The sequence below is a fragment of the Nannobrachium achirus genome (genome assembly GCF_963921795.1).
Source record: "Nannobrachium achirus genome assembly, chromosome: 5".
Classification (NCBI taxonomy): Eukaryota; Metazoa; Chordata; class Actinopteri; order Myctophiformes; family Myctophidae; genus Nannobrachium; species Nannobrachium achirus.
The window spans coordinates 39,779,743-39,798,639 of record NC_137814.1 but is presented as its reverse complement, the minus strand read 5'-3'; the positions used below and the strand labels follow the sequence as shown (position 1 = coordinate 39,798,639).

Here is an 18,897-nt window from a genome sequence, read left to right as displayed (position 1 = left end):
CAACACTGCAATGGCTGATGGAATGATGTCTTAATCTCAAGAACACTGATCCCATAGAGTTTAAACTAATCTATGTCGATGGTCACTGGGCAAGAACAATTTCCCATTTTGCAGCAGAAGGCTACTTAACTTTCATCCGATTATCAAATCACTGCATTACATGGCAAGGTACTCGCAACTTGTCGCAAGACCACAGTATACTGGCATGTTCTTGCACACACAAACAAGCCTGCGTGGTGGAGGTCTGTGCTCAGAGGAGCGCCCTTTTCTGTGCTTGAATTTAATTGTGCAAAACAGAGATAGTCAATGTGGCAAATCTTTACTTAAGGAGTTGATAGCAGTTTTTTATTACAAAGATTGTACAGAAACAATGCTGGTCAGTGTATGAGCCCACATCAGACCAAGTGCTTACAACAGTTGCCATGGAGACCAAACAGTTTGCGTAGCATGGCTAGAGATGTTTCTGCACTCTGTGCCATCCTGAGATACAAATGTTCTATATCAAATGTCATCTTGAATCACATACAGTACGGAACAGACGGCGCTACAGTGAGAAGGGAAACTGTTCAAACACACACAGTTATTAAGTTGTAATTATTGGGTGAACTCAGTATAACCATTTCAAGGATCAACCATCATCGAAAAAACCCTCAAAACAAAATGTTTTCTTGCACATGCTCAGTAAAGTACCTGAACTTAAACTGTAACCAAACCCCATAACCAGATATATGTGAGGCATAATTGATATTTACTGGTGAAAAGTTATTATACCGAACTGGTCATCTGCTGTTGGTGGCACTGCCAGGTGAAGTCACTATCTGTCGTAATCTATAGAGTGGTTTAATTAACCCCTCAAGACAAGACACTCCAGGCAGGAGTGATTTACCTTGACATTAATGCTACCCTCTTCCAGCAGTCTCCTAACAGAGTGAACCTGACACTTCCAAAACAATATTTGAAAACCCATCCATATAACAAATATAAATATACATCTGGGGTTTTCTGAAGATTGTTAAAGCACAGCGAAGCAATTATATAAATAGCCGTGATCTCAAAATCAACACAGCTGATATAAATTAATAACAAATAGAGAAAGTAAAACAAAAGAAATAAGCTTGCCCCTTTAAGGCTGTGGCTTCTAAACCTAGTCTACTTTACTCAAATCTTCACAGTAGATGCACATTGCCAATCCTGCATATTGGTAACAGAATTTGGGGGTAAATACAAGGAGTGGATTACTGCAAAGCATCAATTACAGCCTAAGAATTTTGATTAACCACTTAAACCCTATATACTTAGTTGACCAGGGTTTCCCAGGGCTCTATAATAGGCACAGTCCCCCAGGCTGGGAGCTTGTAAATGTACATTTTTTGCAGATTGTTTGCCCCAGAACAGGGAGTCTAGGGTTCTTGTGGATTAAGATTTGTCCTGTATGTGTTCATGATTCTTGATGGATTTGAAGGAATACCATCATTGTGATGCTAGGAGCAGATTTCAAAGCAAGAAACATTGCTTCGTTATGACAAGATTCATTAGCTTACTGAACACTAGTCTTACAAGGTAGGTAGGTTAACACAGTTTTTCTACCAACGCATCGACATGTTTTGAACTTTGGATAATAATTAATGTGTCATCTGTATGACATCATTACACCGAAATAGTGTAAAATGAAGATCATACAGTATTTGAATAAGGTCTTTATAGAGCCTGGACATTGAATAAAGTGGCAAAGAAGTAAAAAAAGAAAGAAAATAAGAACAAAAAACTTAAACCCTCTTGGCCCTGGTCTCTTCCTTCCAACTGAGTGAAACTAGATGGGGGGGGGGGGGTAGGGTAGTAGAGAAGACTGGAGTAGGTCATTTGGTGCAATTCATTAAACACAGACTAAAGTCAGTTCAAGTCCCAGCCGTGGTTTATAAATCCATAACGCCCAAAGGGGTCTGGGCTTTATGTGGGGGGAGGGTCTTCCTTTCGTTCCTTTCTGAGGAGGGGGGAGGTGGTCCAAGGGGTGCGAGGGGCAAAGCATCACTCCATGATGGCTCTGTAGATAATGGGCTCAATGAAGTCCTCTCTGTATTTAGAGTTGATGACGCGTTGCCGCTTTGAGCTCTGCGTCACATCCTTCTGGGTGAAGACTTGGAAACGCATGTTCGATGCCACAGACTGACACACACACACACACACACACACACACACACACACACACACACACACACACACACACACACACACACACACACACACACACACACACACACACACACACACACACACACACACACACACACACACACACACACACACACACACACACACACACGTGTTAAGAGTGCTGACTGCTTGTGCTGCCGATCTGCTGACATTTTCTCAAAATTTCTTTCACAAGTTTACAAGTTGGCCCTATGCAGAAAAGCACAGCTGATAGCATGCAATCTCTTAGCACTCAACATTTTGAGACAGAACTGATACAAATGTAACCAGTTTCTGCTTAGCAATGGGAAATATTGCAAAATACTGATATGATGAGTGTGCGGTTGTTTCCAACTATACCATTCGTGACTTGACTCGTTTGGGAAGCTCCTCATCTAGAGTGTAGATATCTTCTCTCTTCACCGAGATCTCTGATCCGTCCTCAAACTCCACCTGATAGAACAATACACAGCAAAACATACAACATAGATAACAATGACATGTGCTTATTAGGCAAAGGAGCACAGTCCATTTACTTTTGAGGTGTGTGTGTGTGTGTGTGTGTGTGTGTGTGTGTGTGTGTGTTGTGGAGGGGAAGATTACATTACCTGATACATTGGAATGGAGTGAGCCGCTACAAATTTGCCCCCGTATATCAGGCCATCTGTCCATCGTACCTGGACCACATCATTGGCAGCTGGTGGGCCGAGCCGAGCACAGTCGCGATTCTGCAAAAACAGCCAGTATAGAGATAAGCAAACTTTCCACAACCAAATAGCGGGTGCACTTAGCACTTTGTAAAACAAAACTTAAAGGGGAAGACCACCCATTTTCAATATGAACCGAGTCATTAATATACCTTAGAGGAGTTGTGTGGAAATAGAAAAAAAGGTTCCCCCCCTTCTGTGTAGCCTAGAACTGGAGGATTGATTTTGGGGTTTGTATTGTAAAGTACAACTTGATGACATCACACATTGTACTTTACAATACAAACCCCAAAATTAATTCTCCAGTTCTAGGCAACACAGAAGGGGGGAACCTTTTTTCTATTTCCACACAACTCCTCTAAGGTATATTAATGACATATTTCAATATTGAAAATGGGTGGTCTTCCCCTTTAACTCATAGGAGGTCCACGACGTGCCAACCATAGAGTTATAATAAGTATAGAGAGGGCACCAGATATCCCTGCCCGTCCACTTGCAAATTTCACCCCTTCTTCCGGTTGTAAAACGTGACGTAGTGGGGCCTAAGTGACGCGTTTTGCGTCATAGTTTGTGTTCATGGACGCGCTGGGGCTCCAATTCATGAACGAGCACTTCCGCTCTGAACGCGCAGTCAATACAAAGAAGCCTAGATGTGTGTTCATGTTTCTGGCCCCATCCATAAAAAAGCTGCAGTACCTCAAACGTCCACCATGTCAATTTGGCTTCAGCCCTCCCCCTGGTGTCTGGGGGCTTGGTGCCAACACGTCAAACTATTTCTTTTAGTTTCTCCCGGTGCCCACCACGCATTCAACGCATTGTACAGTAAACTATATTAATCTGTAGCTACTGTACAAGGCTACCACGGTGAAGAAAAACACTCCCGAATGCAGCGGGGTATCACGTCACGTGACCGGGAAGTAGGGATGTCAAAAATGGACCTTTATCAAAATCGATTATTCTATAGCAATATTCGAATATTATTCGAAAATCGATAATTAATTATTATTATTATTTTTTCATAAAAAAAAAAAAAAAAAAAAAACTTTTTCTTCTGTTTTTCGTTTTTTTCTTTTTTTTACTGGATTTCAATGCACATTTACATATGTACAACATGGCTCTTCAGGTAATTGGTAGCCTAACTACTACTCTTCATCTTTCTTTTTAGTGTGCCAGTGTACTGTTCACCTAATCTCTCAAGAACAGATTCTGTGATGCTTTACAATACAGAGGACGCTGTTTTCCCTTTTCTTTGATGATGGCCACCAAGTACCAAACAATCAAGCCTGAATCAATCACACCTGTGTCTGAGACAGGGGGGGGAGGGGAGTGTGTAGCAGGTAGCCACTCTGCTGTGCTCCTTCACTCTACACAGTTTACAGTTGGTGCTGGTGTGAATAATAAATCAATGGCCATTTACTATTATCATTAATACTATTGTTAGCCTATATTCTATATTTTGGTTGAAACTAACTAACTAAGCCAAAAAATAGTATAAAAAAAAAAAAAAAAAAAAAAAATTCGATTATGAAATATTAAAATCGAATATTGATTAATCTAACGAATATTCGAAAATCGATTATTCGGTGACATCCCTACCGGGAAGTCCTGTCTCCCTCGTCCACAGCAGCGTTACGCTGCTGCACAAAAGTGCATTTTTCTCAACTAATCTAACTTTTAAATCGCTTTCATGTTTAAAATGCGGCCTTTTCTACCGGCCAATACAAAAGCAATGAGGCCCGCGATTGTTAGATTTCTGTCCTGAGTGAAAGAAAATACTATCGTGAAAATAAACAGGACATACTCGGATTAAACTTTTGCTAGTCCTTCAAAACAAGCTAAAATGGCGGGTTTCCATGGCAACTGCCGATTAAATGTTGAATAATCCTGGGCAGCCGGTGTGTTAATTAAGTGTGCCTGCCATGCAATGCAATGGCAAAACACTTATTGTAATCCGCCATACTTAAGTCATTAATTAAGTCTTTCGCCACGAATTTCTGCACGTAATAACTGCCGCACAATTTACGCCACCGCCGCAATATATACATCAAAACGTGCGGCTCGGCCGGGAATGGTGTGCTATTACTTTTCTTTCCGATCCGCGTTACCATTGCGACGTAATTCGCAAAAAACGACGCCAAAAAACCCCATTGACTTAGAATGGGGGAAACTTCGGCACGTAATAACTGCCGCACGATTTACGCCACCCCCGCAATATATACATCAAAATGTGCGGCTCGGCCGGGAATGGTGTGCTATTACTTTTCTTTCCGATCCGCTTTACGATTGCGATGTAATTCGCAAAAAACAACGCCCAAAAACTCCATTGACTTTGAATGGGGGACTCCGAAAAAAAAAATTTTTTCTCAATTTTTTTTTCTCAAAATTTTTTTTTCTCAAATTTTTTTTCTCAATTTTTTTCTCAATTTTTTTCTCAAAAATTTTTTTTTCTCAATTTTTTTTTTCTCAATTTTTTTCCTCAATTTTTTTCTCAAAAACATTTTTTCTCAATTTTTTTTTCTTCTCAAAAAATTTTTTTCTCAAATTTTTTTTCTCAAAATTATTTTTTTCTCAACATTTTTTTTTCTCAAGATTTTTTTTTTTCTCACAATTTTTTTTTCAAAATTTCTTTTTCTCAAAAAAGTTTTTTTCTCAATTTTTTTTTCTCACAAAACAATTTTTTCTCAAAAAACTGTCGTTTAAGTGCGACCCGTGATAACGGCCAAAAATGCTCCAAAACGCCACTAATTAGTCGAAATGGCTGACTTCCTGTTTGGTTTCTGATTGGCTGCTGGCCTTGTGACGTGGGTAGAGCTGCGAGGGCCTGGTCATCGCTGCTTGCAGCTTTAATTCATTAATCGTCCATGACCTTAATTGGGGCCTATTTCGCCAAACAGGAAGTGCCCCTCACCAAACAGGAAGTGACCCTTGATCTCGTGAACCGTTTGTCATACAGACACGCGGGTTGCGTCAAATGAAATAACGCTAATGCTAACACCAACCGCTACACAAGGTTGCACAGACTTAGCGAGCTGCAGGCACACTTAAAATTTCTTAGAAATTTTCTCTTCTAGTTAACATTAATGTCATCATGATTTAACTTGATTTTTCTTTTTCTTTTCTTCTTCTAAGACACAATTATGCAGCATGAAATAAAACAAATGCTTTGAGGCATTGCAGTGAACCTGAATGTCTTCTGGGAGGAGATTGTCACTGTAGGAGCCATCATCAAACACCACCTCGTAGAAGGTCTGAGTGGTCAGTGCCGTTACGTCACTGTGGTAGTAGCGTCCATTCTTGTATTTACAGATCACCTTTTGGCCCCGTGCCAGCTCCTTCATGGACGCTTTGTCACGCTGAGAACCAAAAACAAAAAGCTAATTAACACAACCCATTATCAAGGAGAGGACATTTGGTGAGGAAAAAAACAAACATTTATTATGCATATTATTAAGAAAGGATGCATTAAACATCGACGCATGCTACCGTATCCTGCTAAACCGTGTTGAAATCATTCAGTGGACATTTTGCACAGACAAGTTTCAACATAACGGTGATCTGAAGCATGATCATCTGAGCCATGATTTAGCAAGTGCAAAGATTAAGTTGAAGCCTATTGCTGGCCAAGAAATCATTGCAGGTATTTCTGCTAACAAATGTACCTCTGATGGCCCTTCTTGCCTCAGCTCAGCCTACCATGACTATGTCTACATTGCCTCTGCTTCCATTTCTGTTCTGCTCCCTGCTCATACATTTACAACAAGGTATATCATATGCTCGATATACTATACATGGTATACTTTATATACTACAGTTTTTTTATTTGAATTTTAGATGATGTGACATTTGCAGTTTTGTTTTAGAATTATCTTTGTTCAATTTTCTGCTCAAAGTACATGAATATTACCATAAACCTTTGAGATCAAATACAAAAACACCATTTTATTGGGGACCCATTTGAATGACCACAAACATCACTGAGAATCATTAAAGATAAATACAGTAATATTATATTTGGTCAGTAACATCATCCCTCTGAAGTCAGCTAGGAAAATTGATTGGCCCAGAGGAAGGCAGCTTAGCTGTATTTTCTTCTTAATTCTTCAGCAACTTATAGCATCAAAGCTACAAAGAGTGTGTAGCATTTCTTTCTAGCTTTTTTCTAGTTAAATGAAAATAAACAGCTGCAGTATTACAAACAATCCCAGTGTAAAGGGAACATTCATTGACATTTACAGTGTACATCAGTTGTCTCTGCGTGTCTCCCGATGCAAACAGACTGTTTTCTGTCTCCCCCAATTAGTGAATTAAAGCAGAAAACCCCTGCAGCGCATTAACGCTAAATAGCTTTGCAGCCTTTACTGTTCTGTCTGGTATACTGAGAAGTAGGCATGGGAACTGATCTCTCTTCATGGATAATTGGACCAAGCACTTGCTTGCTTGAGACCACTGTGGCAGAAATATCCACCGTTGTTCATGATCTTACAAAGGGTTAAAGAATTAACTTGGGAATAAGAGCCAGGGGTCTCAAAAGTGTTTATCTGATCTTATCAGGCATGGGCTGTAGCAGTAGAATAATGGGCCTCGAAACCCTTACCCAAATGGGCAAATCAGTTTGACATTTGAGGATACAAAGTGTCTTTAGGACTCAAACACAACATTGTGTTAAAACTTAAATTTTTAACTAATCCATACCTATTTTGAATCATTGGCTTTTTAATTCCCATTTAGCTCCTCTCAGCAGCCCCACCCCCACTTCACTGCATCTCAAAGAAAGACACTGTTCCCAGCAAACGTGCAGTATATAATTGCAGACTGTACCATGTTTGAAAGAGAGAAATAGAGGGGAACAGAAGGGGCCAGTACCTCAGGTATGGCGGGTGCTTTGTGTCTGTGGCAAGTGATAAAGACTATGAAGGGCCAGTCGTCTGGATACATGAGGACCCCCGCCGCCTGAGCACAGGTTGGGTGGAAGGCTGTGGAGCAGCGTCCGTGGGAGCACTGGACACAGCAGCTCGTCACCTTCATGGTCATGCGCTTCCTGCAATACGAACACTTCTACAAGGGGGGGGGATCGAAACAGAGAGGAGAGGGAGAAAGGGTCAAGGAAGGAAAAGAAGGGTGGAGGTTGGTTGTGTGAGGAATGATGGCAGAAAGGACAGGTGTTAAATGTCGCGGGAGGATCGGTGAGTAGTAAATCAAGGAACAAGGAGGTGAGAAGGTAGAGTGAGAGGAAATCAAGTTACATTCAATGGGGTCGCAATTTCCGACGTCATATCTTATTGAAATGTTGATTCATTCAGGAAAAACACAATGAGATCAAGACCTCTAGTTTAGAACAATGGTGACAGGGTTGACCAGAGTGACTGTGAAGTCTTAATATAGCCTCCTGTGCTTTTGTTTAGTGCGTGACTCATATGCGAGGAGAGGGAAATTTACTGTACAGTGAAGAAATCTTTGTAGGGAACATGCATATAACGTGTGTGGGTGGTGTCCGTTTCTATAGACATCCTACTTTCTAGTTTCTATTTTTCTACACAGATACAGTATACAGTTATAGTACACTGTGCTTTTGGGTACTCAACACATACAATGGAAGTGGTCTGAGACAAAATGGGAAGCAAAACCCAGAATGGACGACTAACAGGCGCCACACACATAGCCTGGCTTGGCCAGACTATATACTAATGCAGCTAACTAACTGCAGTATAGTATCCCCACCTTGTTTTAACTCATTCTGTGCCAATGACGGTTTATGATGTTTTTTGTGTTTTTTACATAGAAAAAAATATATATATATATATTTTTTTTAAAGATGTCAAAATGACCTGAGATCAGAGAGATGCTTTTCTCTGTTTGTGTGTTCGCTCCCTCGTTTAGCTGATTGGGAAAATGTGTGTTCATGTGTGTTCATTCTAGTGGATGGACACTTTTTTTCATTCAAACAGCTCTATCTCTGGAACCATTTGTCTGATTGACAAAATTCTTTTTGCCACTGAATCACAACAACTGTGTCTGTTTCTGTGGGGGAAAAAATATTTAAAAAAAATCATTTTTTTTTCATTGCATAGTAAAGAAAAACATACAAAATCCTGGCATAGCTATACCTTGGAGCCATTTTGGCATTTGGCACAGAATGAGTTAACATGGGTGGATTGTTTAGCTGTACTAGGCTACCATACACACAGCTCGCAAGTTAAAGGAGTAGTTCACCACTTTTCAACCTGTCTTCATATAATATTCTCCTAGGAGAGCTGTTGGAAGTTCAGAATCCATTGTCTTGTGACATCATCATTTTCCAAAAAAAAGTTTTAATCAATATTTTTGAAAAAAATATTTAGATTTTTATTATCGCGAGAACAATGGCTTCCACTTTAAAATTGCAACTTTTCAGGAATAGAAAGCCAGCAGTTTCTATAAGCTGGATTGGCAATCGATGATGTCACAAGACGATGGGTTTCTGACCTGCCCACAGCCCTCCTCTGAGAGAAAAAAAGCTATTTTTGAGTGAGGACCAATTATATGAACATAGGTTGAAAAGTGGTGGAGTGCCCCTTTAAGCACAAATCATCATTGCTAGTGAAATTAAGTGTTGATGAAAGAGTCAGGCACAAATACATGTTAAAACAACCTGATACCAAGTCACCTTTTTTTTCTTTTTAGATTAGTCAACTATTTGCAACCCTTTTTCTAAAAAAATTAGCCTTTATGCCACCGGCAGGAAGTACTACCTCGGTCCTACTCCTACAATTTAAAATCCCCCACTGACAGGCACCTCCAAGACATACAAGTTGCTAGCGCAGAGACGAAGATTGTCCTCCCCCCATGGCTTCCCTCCTTTTAACATGACAGTGGATTCAAACCCCTAGAGGTGGTGCACACACAATGCACAAGTAATTTACCCCTATATGCCACCTGAGCCCCAGACCAAGTTGTTCTAATAATTTCCTTTAACCACACTGAAGCACCATATGCTAGGTAAAGGGATCCAATACACAGGCAAATGATTCTTGGTAAAACGGGTCCCGGACTATACTGTAGTAGACGTCAACTCCAACAAAAGAACTGAATGTCTTGATGCCATTTTAAGACGTCTTTGAATCCTTAAAACATTCCTGGCCTGCCTCTCTTCTAAGCAGAGCTACAGTGAGTTAGTTACCAAAAATGCATGCCAGAATAGGATTATCCTGATGGGTCTTACCAGTTTGAACCTGGGCAGAGGGATGGCGCTAAGGTCGATTGGACTGCGGTCTGTGATGTTGACGAAGCGAGCCTCCAGTACGGTGATGGCACACAGCACGTGGACCCACCTACACCCCAGGAAACAAAGGAGATGTTGGGTCCGGGCTACCATGTTCCTAAAACCGGCTCAGTATTGAGTCTGCAAATTGCTGATTCAACTGATGATCAAAACCTCAACCTCAAACTATTTGCACAACAAGTCTCAAAATTCACTCCGCTTCTTGATTTTCCTTCAATGTTACCCTTAACAAATGGTGTAAATTCAAATATTTTAGTTCACTGCCTTGCCTCGGATATCAAACCGTGTTTGTGAAACTCAGCCTTTGATAGACTAATGGGTCACTGCAAAGTTTATGACTACATATTAGCTCAAGGGTGGCTTACTCCTAGAGGCATTTCCTGTCATTTAGACTGACATTCATTTCAGTACATCCTACATGCACCAAGGAGAGCGAGGCCTCGGCCCTGTGGGTGGGTATGTAGTAAATTTATGTAAGCGCAAGCATGTGTGCATGTAAAGGGAAAAGCACACTTTTAGCCTGAGGGGGTTCGCTCTGTCAGCTAAAAGTAGTGGTAGAACTGTCATAGGACCATGAGGACTGTGCCAAGTGAATGGATGGGTGATAGAGAGCTAGGGCTGTCACCATCATGTCATTTGATTCGACTACTAAATGTCACACTAATAATTGTGATTCATTATTTAAATGTGTTTTTGGCATTGCACATTGGAACATATGAATACAAATTTAAATGTAATTCTGTTTGCCTTATACAAACAATGATACCATTTATATAGCGCTGTTCTAAATACTTAAGTCGCTTTACAGAAACAAAATAAGTAACAACAAAACTAGTTAACACATCGGACGCCCACGTGGTTTTGATGTCTTAATTTGCTGGTGCCCATGGCAACGCGTCAAACGCGTCATTTTACCTACCGGCGAGAGTACTGGCGAGAAAAGTAATCCGAGTAAATGTAATCCGAGTATGTCCTGTTTATTTAGCGAAAATCTTTTCTTTCAGTCAGGACCGTTTTTTATCATTTCTAAGCCACAGTGTTTGTGTTACGGCATGTAGAAGAGGCTGCCGTTTTGAGAAAAACATGAAAAAAGGAAGAGAATCCGGAGAAAACAGCATTTTTGTGCAGCCGCTAAACAGGAAGTCAACGAGACACACAGCACGTCCGGGTGACGTAATTGCGCGCTGCATGTTGGGATATGGAGTTTGTTTCATCACCGCGGTAGCCAAGTGCAGTAGCTACAGTACAGTATAGTTTACTGTACAACGCGTCAAACGCGTCGTGGGCCTCCAGCGACATCAAAGAAATTGACTTGTAGACACCACATGGGCATCCGATGTGTTAAAAGGTTAAAAACTGGACATTACATTTTTTATAGAAATAAAAAGGTAGAAAGTGGGGATGAAAAGGTGGGTTTTGAGTGTGGTTTTATAACATGGCGAGGGTGGGGGTAGCTTTGATGTGAGCTGGGAGTGATTTCCATAGGTGGGGGCGGCAACTGAGAAGGCAGAAGTTGTGGAAATAGTCGATCGTGCCAGCTATTATGTTTGAAGATTTATGAACATGTTAACGATTATGCAAAGATAATTGCGATTATCTCAGTTAATTGCTCTTAGGCAATTATGTAATAATTGTGACATGCCCATAGAGAGCCATTAGTGGTTGGACGACAAGAAACCTTGAAACAGTCTGACATTCTTCCTAGCAACTTCAGCGTCACCTTACAATTGTGCCAATGAAGCACTTCAGTAATGAAAAGGAGGAAGATTGCATGGTCTTCATTAGTCCACACCCATCCAGTGTCTCCATTTTAAAAAGGGTGGCGACTGCACCATCTACTGGCACCAGTGTTGATTTCCTCAACTAAAACTATGACGAAAAATGTGTCGACTGCGTTTTTTTCACTGATGAAAACGAAATAAAAACTAAATAAAAACTAAGCTGTGATGACTAAAACTAAGACTAAATATATTGACAATTTCGTCAACAAAATAAAAACTAGACTAAAACGTTAGGGAGGGACTGGTGGAGAAGAAAGTCATTTTATGTTTGGTTGCTCTCAGGTGTTGCTTGCTGAAAATAGCAGATCTACAAGCTCGCGACGCGTTGTGAGCTTGTAGATCGGCTATTTTCAGCATGCAACCAAGTGTAAAATCAGTCATTATGATGCCATCAAGGCCTGCCAAAATACATTTTAGTTGACTAAATCAACTGTAGATAGTCAACTAAAATCTCATGATATTTAGTCGACTAAAATTTGACTAAAACTAAAACTTTTCAGGAGACTAAATTATGACTAAAACTAAATGAGATTTTATTCAAAAGACTATGACTAAAACTAAATGAGATTTTATTCAAAAGACTGACTAAAACTAAATAAAATTTTGCTGTCAAAAACAACACTGACTGGCACTACTTACTTGTCATTGTTGGCTCTGTGCAGAGCACCGCCTCTGAGGGAACACAGACAGCAGTCCTGAGTGGGAAGAAACAGTGTTCATTTAAGAGAGTAAAAATAGTCTGAACATGCCAATATTGTCATCATCATGGCACCCTAGCTTAGCCTAAAGGATAACTTTGTTTGGTTCATATTTTAGATTGTAATTAGAGAAAAGAAAAGAGGTGTTAAAATGTTTTCATTTACTGCTTTCTATTGTTTTAGCAATTTTAACAATTTAGATTTTAGTGGCTGGGGGCATGCGTACAAGTGGCTAATATGTCTTTTTAGACACAATAAGCCAAGATACTATGCCAGTGGGTGCTATACTTGTCAATCCAACTATAAGCAGTAGTGCTTTGGGGGCCGGACGGGACCGGACGCCGTGTGGCCGGAAATATTTCCCCACATGCACGCGCACGGACGGCACCGAACGGTGCACGACCGTGTAAACGCGTGCATACCCCCCCGCGAGAGCCGCCGCCGCGACAACCCCCCACCCCGCGAATCCGCGATAACTACAAGCAATACTTTAATCAGTGGCTACTTGCATAACAGGTTTCTAGTGGTGAATGTGTGTGCGTCCTCAAGCCTCTATTCATATGGATATATAGCCTACTTTAACACCTAGGTTTCCAGCTGTGACTGCATGTGCATGTGTCGATGTGTGTGTGTGTCCTCATACATGGCTCCATATTACTGTGGTATTTAGTGTTTGAGATTCGTTCAAGCCAAACTTTGTTTCTCTATCCTACTGCAGCGCTGTATTTTCTAAATGAATTAAAAGAAAGTAGAACATAAAATCTTAAGTAACAATGCAAATGTAATTAAGACTAGAAAACTATTGTTTTCCCACCATTAGATCTGCTGACATCCTTTCTATCTAAATAGCCTCTAGAGGCGCGTGCACGCGCGTGCACGTGACGTCAATAAATGACCGTCCGCCCGGGAAAAAAAAACCCAAAGCATCACTGACTATAAGTGTACTTAACCTGAACCTATGCGTGTGGCACATGATTTTGTTCATTGGGCATATTCAACTAAACTCTCGATGATGGTGTTGAGAAAAAAAGATTATCCTAATGGGTGTCGTTTACAACAGAATGGAAAAGCTCAGTAAATGCACCTTTAAGCCATTTCTGAAGACACTTACATCTCTTACATCTTGACACAACAATAAATGATGCGAAGGAGTGTAATGACGAAGCGAGTTCGGGGGAGTGTTCTGGAGGTTGCGTGCGCTCACGTGGTCGGGACCTGCGCGTCCCGCCCCCTATACAATATATAGGTAGACCTGCCTGTAGGTAAGGTATTGTTGCGCAAGCTACTGCTGCTGCTACGCATGGCTGTCTCGAGGGGCTACTGGTTGTTTGTGCTGCTGACTTCTGCTTGGATCATGTCTTTCGCGTCTTTAGCCGCTGTCTACGCTAGGATCAAGGGATTCAAGGCAAGGTTGTATGGGAAAAACTTTGGGATTGTGGATTTGGGTAGACACTGCTGTGTTCTAGTACTGCTTCAACAAGTGTGTGGGTCTCCGCTAATGTTGCTAATTCCCAGCTGATTTCTGCAGTGCAGTGCTGCTGATCCTTGCGGCAGTTGTTGTCGTGGCTAGGCTAATTTAGTGTGTTTGTGCTGTTGTTGTTGCTTAGCTAACTTAATTGTGCCTTTGTAGGCCATTGCTCTTCTTGTTTCGGCTGCTCACTATTGCTAAAGCGCATTTTTAGCTGCTGTGATCAAGGCAAGGCTTATGGCATAACTGTTGGGTTTGTTGTTTGTAGTAAACACGGCTGAGGTCTACTTCTAACTACTGTTTCATCAAGGTAATGTTGCCCATTCCAGCGATTTTTGCATACTACAGATCAAGATGGAAGTAGTTGTGGCTACTGGCTAATGCTAAAATAACTTCATTGTGCTTGGCTTGCTTGCGACCGTTCGCTATAAAGGTAAACTCAGTTGGTTGTGCTTATCGGGAACAGTGGTGTGTCGTCGACGGAGCTAGCCGTATCTGCTACTGTTGAGCAGCGTTCCTTTCTTCAGTCAGCCAAGGGCTAGCTTTGCTTGTTGTTAGCCGGCTAGCTTCTAACTTCTGTAAGGATAGCTGTTAGCTGGTAAAACAGCTTGCTAGCCATGTTCTAGGCACAAGTATGGCCCCGTGTGAAAACGTTGCCTCTATTAACAGTAATGTCTCATGTCAGGAGGAATAAATTAATATATAGGTTGCGCGTGTCAGTAAGCGGCATATTATAACTCTATGAATCTACCTAGCAGAGCTTTACGTCTTCACGGAGGAGGTTTACGGTAGCACATACTAAGCGCTGCGTGTGGGAAATGTAGTTCTCTATCATGCCAAGCCTCGGCGTTGTGCTAGAAGTAATAGTCGTATGAACTACACGTCGGGCCAGGAGGAAAGCTTTCGATTCAGGCTTCGTCGCAGCGTGCTTAATCTAGTTAGTATCTGGGGCCTATATTGCTTCTGCCTCTCCTTGGGTTATGTGTATGTTTTGCACTGTCTGGCCCTCGCGGGATGAATGATTAAAACATTAATCGCCGCTCGCTATTATAACTCTATGGCCGCTCGTTTGAGAAGCTATAAAGGATGTCTGTCTGCGTGCCGTGGGCTCCTGGGAGGAGGAACCCGCTAGCTCATAGGTGCCATAGTTTACGTGCGATCAATGTTTTGCTTCCGCTAACGCAAGTCGTGCCTGTCTGACCTGACGTCACCAGTTGAGTCGCTAGTGCATGCAGGGAAACGTAGTCTACTCTAAAGCTAACCATTCTCTTCAGTTTTCAGCATCCATCAGCTGCAGCTCATCAGCTTTTTTTCTTCGCATCGCAGGCTATTAGTTAAAGTTGATAAGTTCTAAGTTGTCAGTTGTGCTGCTATATTAAATGCTAAATAAATACGCCAATTGTTGCTGCTGCCGCAGTCGGATACCGTCATGTCTCCGTGGTTTCGGCGGAGGCTAGCTCTACTCAAGCTGCTAATGCTGCTGTTATGGCTGCTAATAATTACAACTGACGCTTCTGCTTGTAGGATGCTGACATCATGTTATCTGTGCAGTTCATGCTCAGTGCCACGTGTCTGATACTAACATTATTTGTATCATTACAGCTCCTGGCTAAAGCACTTCTTGTCCGCTGCAATCGTTACTGCTTCATGTTAAAGCTGCTACCAGTGTATCAGAAGTAAAAGTGATTTAATTTAAATGTCGTTTCAAACTAAGTTTATAGTATTGGGTCACATAGCACACTTTATGTTTTCTTACAGCTCATGCTAAAGCTAATACATGTTGGTTGCTAACATCCTGTTTATTATTTCAGCTCAAGGCCGGAGCGGCTGCAGGCCCACGGCTTCGGCATCAGGTTATCATGGCAGCTTTATGCTAAAGCGGCTACATGTTCCACTAATCATGTTTTACTTTATAGCTTCTTGCTGCGGCTGCTACATGTCTGCTGCTAACATTTCTATATTTTCAGCTCGTGCTGGAGTGGCTGCATAGCTGCTACTGCAGCAGCTAACATAATCTTTATCACTGCAGATCCATGCCGGAGCTGTGGCAGGCCCGCTACTACAGCAGCATTTTGATCATTGCAGCTTCTGGCTAATCTCCTACAGCTTCTGGCTAAGCTCCTACAGGTTCCGCTAACAGTGCGTTTTTCTTCATAGCTTCTTGCTTCGGCTGCCACATGCCTGCTAACAGGTTTTCAGATTCGGGCTGGAGCTGATGCATGGCTGTCGCTACAGCATGTTTGCCATTGCAGCGTCGTGCTGCAGCGGCTGCGTTGTCTATTAACATGTTATCTTTATAGCTTCGTCCACGGCTGTAGAATACCATGAGGCCAGTCAGGAGTCGATTAGCACTGCAGAGGGCTTTGCTTCTACAGCATCGGCCATCCCAAGCAAGGCGGTCGTCACGCCTGCCAGCCCACCCGCCGCCTGCCCGCTAGCCCGCCGCCTGCCTGCTGCCCGCGAGCCCACCCGCCAGCCCGTGAGCCCACCCGCCTGCCCGCGAGCCCACCCGCCAGCCCGCCGTGTCGTGCTAGAAGCTCATGGGGCGCAGGCTCGTCTTCCGGAGGCGCAACACGCCGACGCCGCCATCATGCCGCAAAGGAACCTGGGAACTGCAGTTCCAGCACCAGTGGCGGGAACTCCATTCCTCTCACCAGCAACAGCTATCCTAGAAGCACTGCGGAGCCAGACTCTAGCAGGTAAATAGCAGCACATTTGCTTGTTCGGTGCTGTTGGGGTTTCAGTCGCTTTAAGCTTGGAAACAATAGGTAGCCTTAGTAAATAGCAGCACATTAGCTTGGTTGGTATATTGGCTTGGCCGCTCTTACATTGCTTGACCTAAAAGTCAAGATGTGGTTTTGTTGAGTTTCTTATATTACGCATCAGCAGACTCTGGAGCAGAACTAATTCACTTTTCCGTCCTTTATTTCCATGCTGAAACATCCGCCTGATGTCTGCCCCCGGCACCCATGACACGAGCCTGGTACGGCATAAAACCGAGAGAGCTGTGGCCTGCCCAACCAGCTGCCCACCTGCACGCCGCCCCCCACCCGGCTACCCGTCCACCCGCATAGCTCTCTCGCTGGACCGGGGCAGTGACAACAGCAGCGCTCCGGGTGCTGTCATCAACCAGGAAATCCTCTAGCCGCCGGGCATCGGCAAAAGACTCGGCAATCTGAAATCCGGCACGCCCAGCTACCAATGAGCATCAAGCCATGCAACTCGGGACTGAGCGGCTGTGCTACTAGCTCAGGTTTCATAAGGTTACATTATGCCGTCCTGCTTCGGCGTGTACCCGATATGTTTGTGTGTTTATTTGCCGCTGCGCTTCACATGCCTAATATGCAAAGCAAGGTGTTTGCTGGGGTGTCTTTTTAGGTTAATGGCTGCCTCTCTGCTGCGCTTCACATGCATTTTAATATGCAAGCCAAGGTGTCGTTTAGGTTAGATGGGTAAGTTTAACAGTATAAACCAGTGTTATACGCAGTTGCTCCTGCTCAGTATAGCATCGCTAAAATGACACCTACCTTCATTGTTGGTTGGCTGTTGCTAATATTAATACACTTCAGTACTACTGTGTATTTCTATCGCGTTTGCCCATTCTAGTATAGCATAGCGCTCGAGTTCTAGTGTTGGTCGGCGTATCTACACTTTAGTTGCCTCCTGCCCACCGCAGTAATCGCTAAATTGCAGCAGTGCTACCTTCTTCGCCGTTGGTTGGCCTTTGGCAAGCTGCTAATATTAATAAATGTCAGTACTACAGCGTATTTCATTTGCTGTCCATTCTAGTATACGTTTTATGAATAGTCGCATTGCTCTGCCGCACTCCATTTTCTCTGCAAAGCAAGGTGGTTGCTGGGGTGTCCCTTTAGGTAGGATGTTCTGAGCTGTCCCGCCGCCTTTACTTTAATAACTGAGCTTGGCCTTTCCAGAGTATTGTGTTAGGTAGTTATATAGTTCAGTGCCTCCTGCTCACAGTAAGCGCTAAAAGTACAGCGGCGCCACCTTCCTCACAGTTGGTTGGTCTTTGCACGCTGTTAGTATTCATTAATTCCAGTATTACTGCATATTCATTTGGTATCGCTCTAGAGTATTAAGGTTAGGCAGTTAGTGTAGTTGTGCTCAGCATAGGGGTGGGCGATATGGCGATAATTATCGTCTCGACGATACAGCTTTGCCACGATATGCCTTTTCAGATTATCGTTTCTCTCGTGATACAAACAGTCATACAGAAAAGGCTCTGGATACAGCGAGTGCACGTTCTATGAGTCGCTGCTCTATTGCTTAATTTATACTTCTATAGTACGGTGGTGTAATTCACCAAAAAGAACAGATCTACAAGCTAACAACGTGTCGCGGCTCAACGTGTCATATGGCTTGAAGATCTGTCCCTTTGCTTTCACGGCCCCACCCCCGGGCAGCACGCAGACAGGCTCCGAGTGTCTACTCTCTACAGTGACTGACCGGAGCACCGAGCAGCACGGCACACTGGTCCACACCACGATTTAGTTTCACTTTCACGGGACTTTATAAAGCAGTGATGCAGCTTGCCCTGCATTCTTTGAAGCATATTTTTAATAATGGATGCATTAAACTAACAGGACGCAAACTACTTTATCCGTCCTGCTATCGCTATCAGCCATCTCACTGCAAACTGCTGAGCTGTGTTCTGTGTGTGTGTGTGTGTGTGTGTGTGTGTGTGCGCTGGAGTGGAGTCCACAGCTGTGTGTTCTGGCAGTATTGATGAGGTGATTTAGATCGCCTTGTAAATGCATGCTTCTGTTTTTATTAACTA

At 42.7% G+C, this 18,897-nt stretch overlaps 1 protein-coding gene across 1 annotated transcript in view; it reads right to left on the bottom strand.

The window, feature by feature from the left end:
* Window positions 1–389: 389 nt before the first annotated feature.
* Window positions 390–18,897, bottom strand: part of kdm4ab (lysine (K)-specific demethylase 4A-b) — a 39,969-nt gene continuing 21,461 nt past the window's right edge. The window contains exons 17-23 of the mRNA XM_080725779.1: window positions 12,576–12,631; window positions 10,096–10,204; window positions 7,761–7,952; window positions 6,080–6,250; window positions 2,799–2,918; window positions 2,551–2,643; window positions 390–2,163 (exon numbers count right to left, since the gene is read on the bottom strand). Coding sequence (XP_080581905.1) covers window positions 2,026–2,163; window positions 2,551–2,643; window positions 2,799–2,918; window positions 6,080–6,250; window positions 7,761–7,952; window positions 10,096–10,204; window positions 12,576–12,631 — 879 coding nt within the window. The 3' untranslated portion in view covers window positions 390–2,025. The remainder of the gene's footprint in view (window positions 2,164–2,550; window positions 2,644–2,798; window positions 2,919–6,079; window positions 6,251–7,760; window positions 7,953–10,095; window positions 10,205–12,575; window positions 12,632–18,897) is intronic.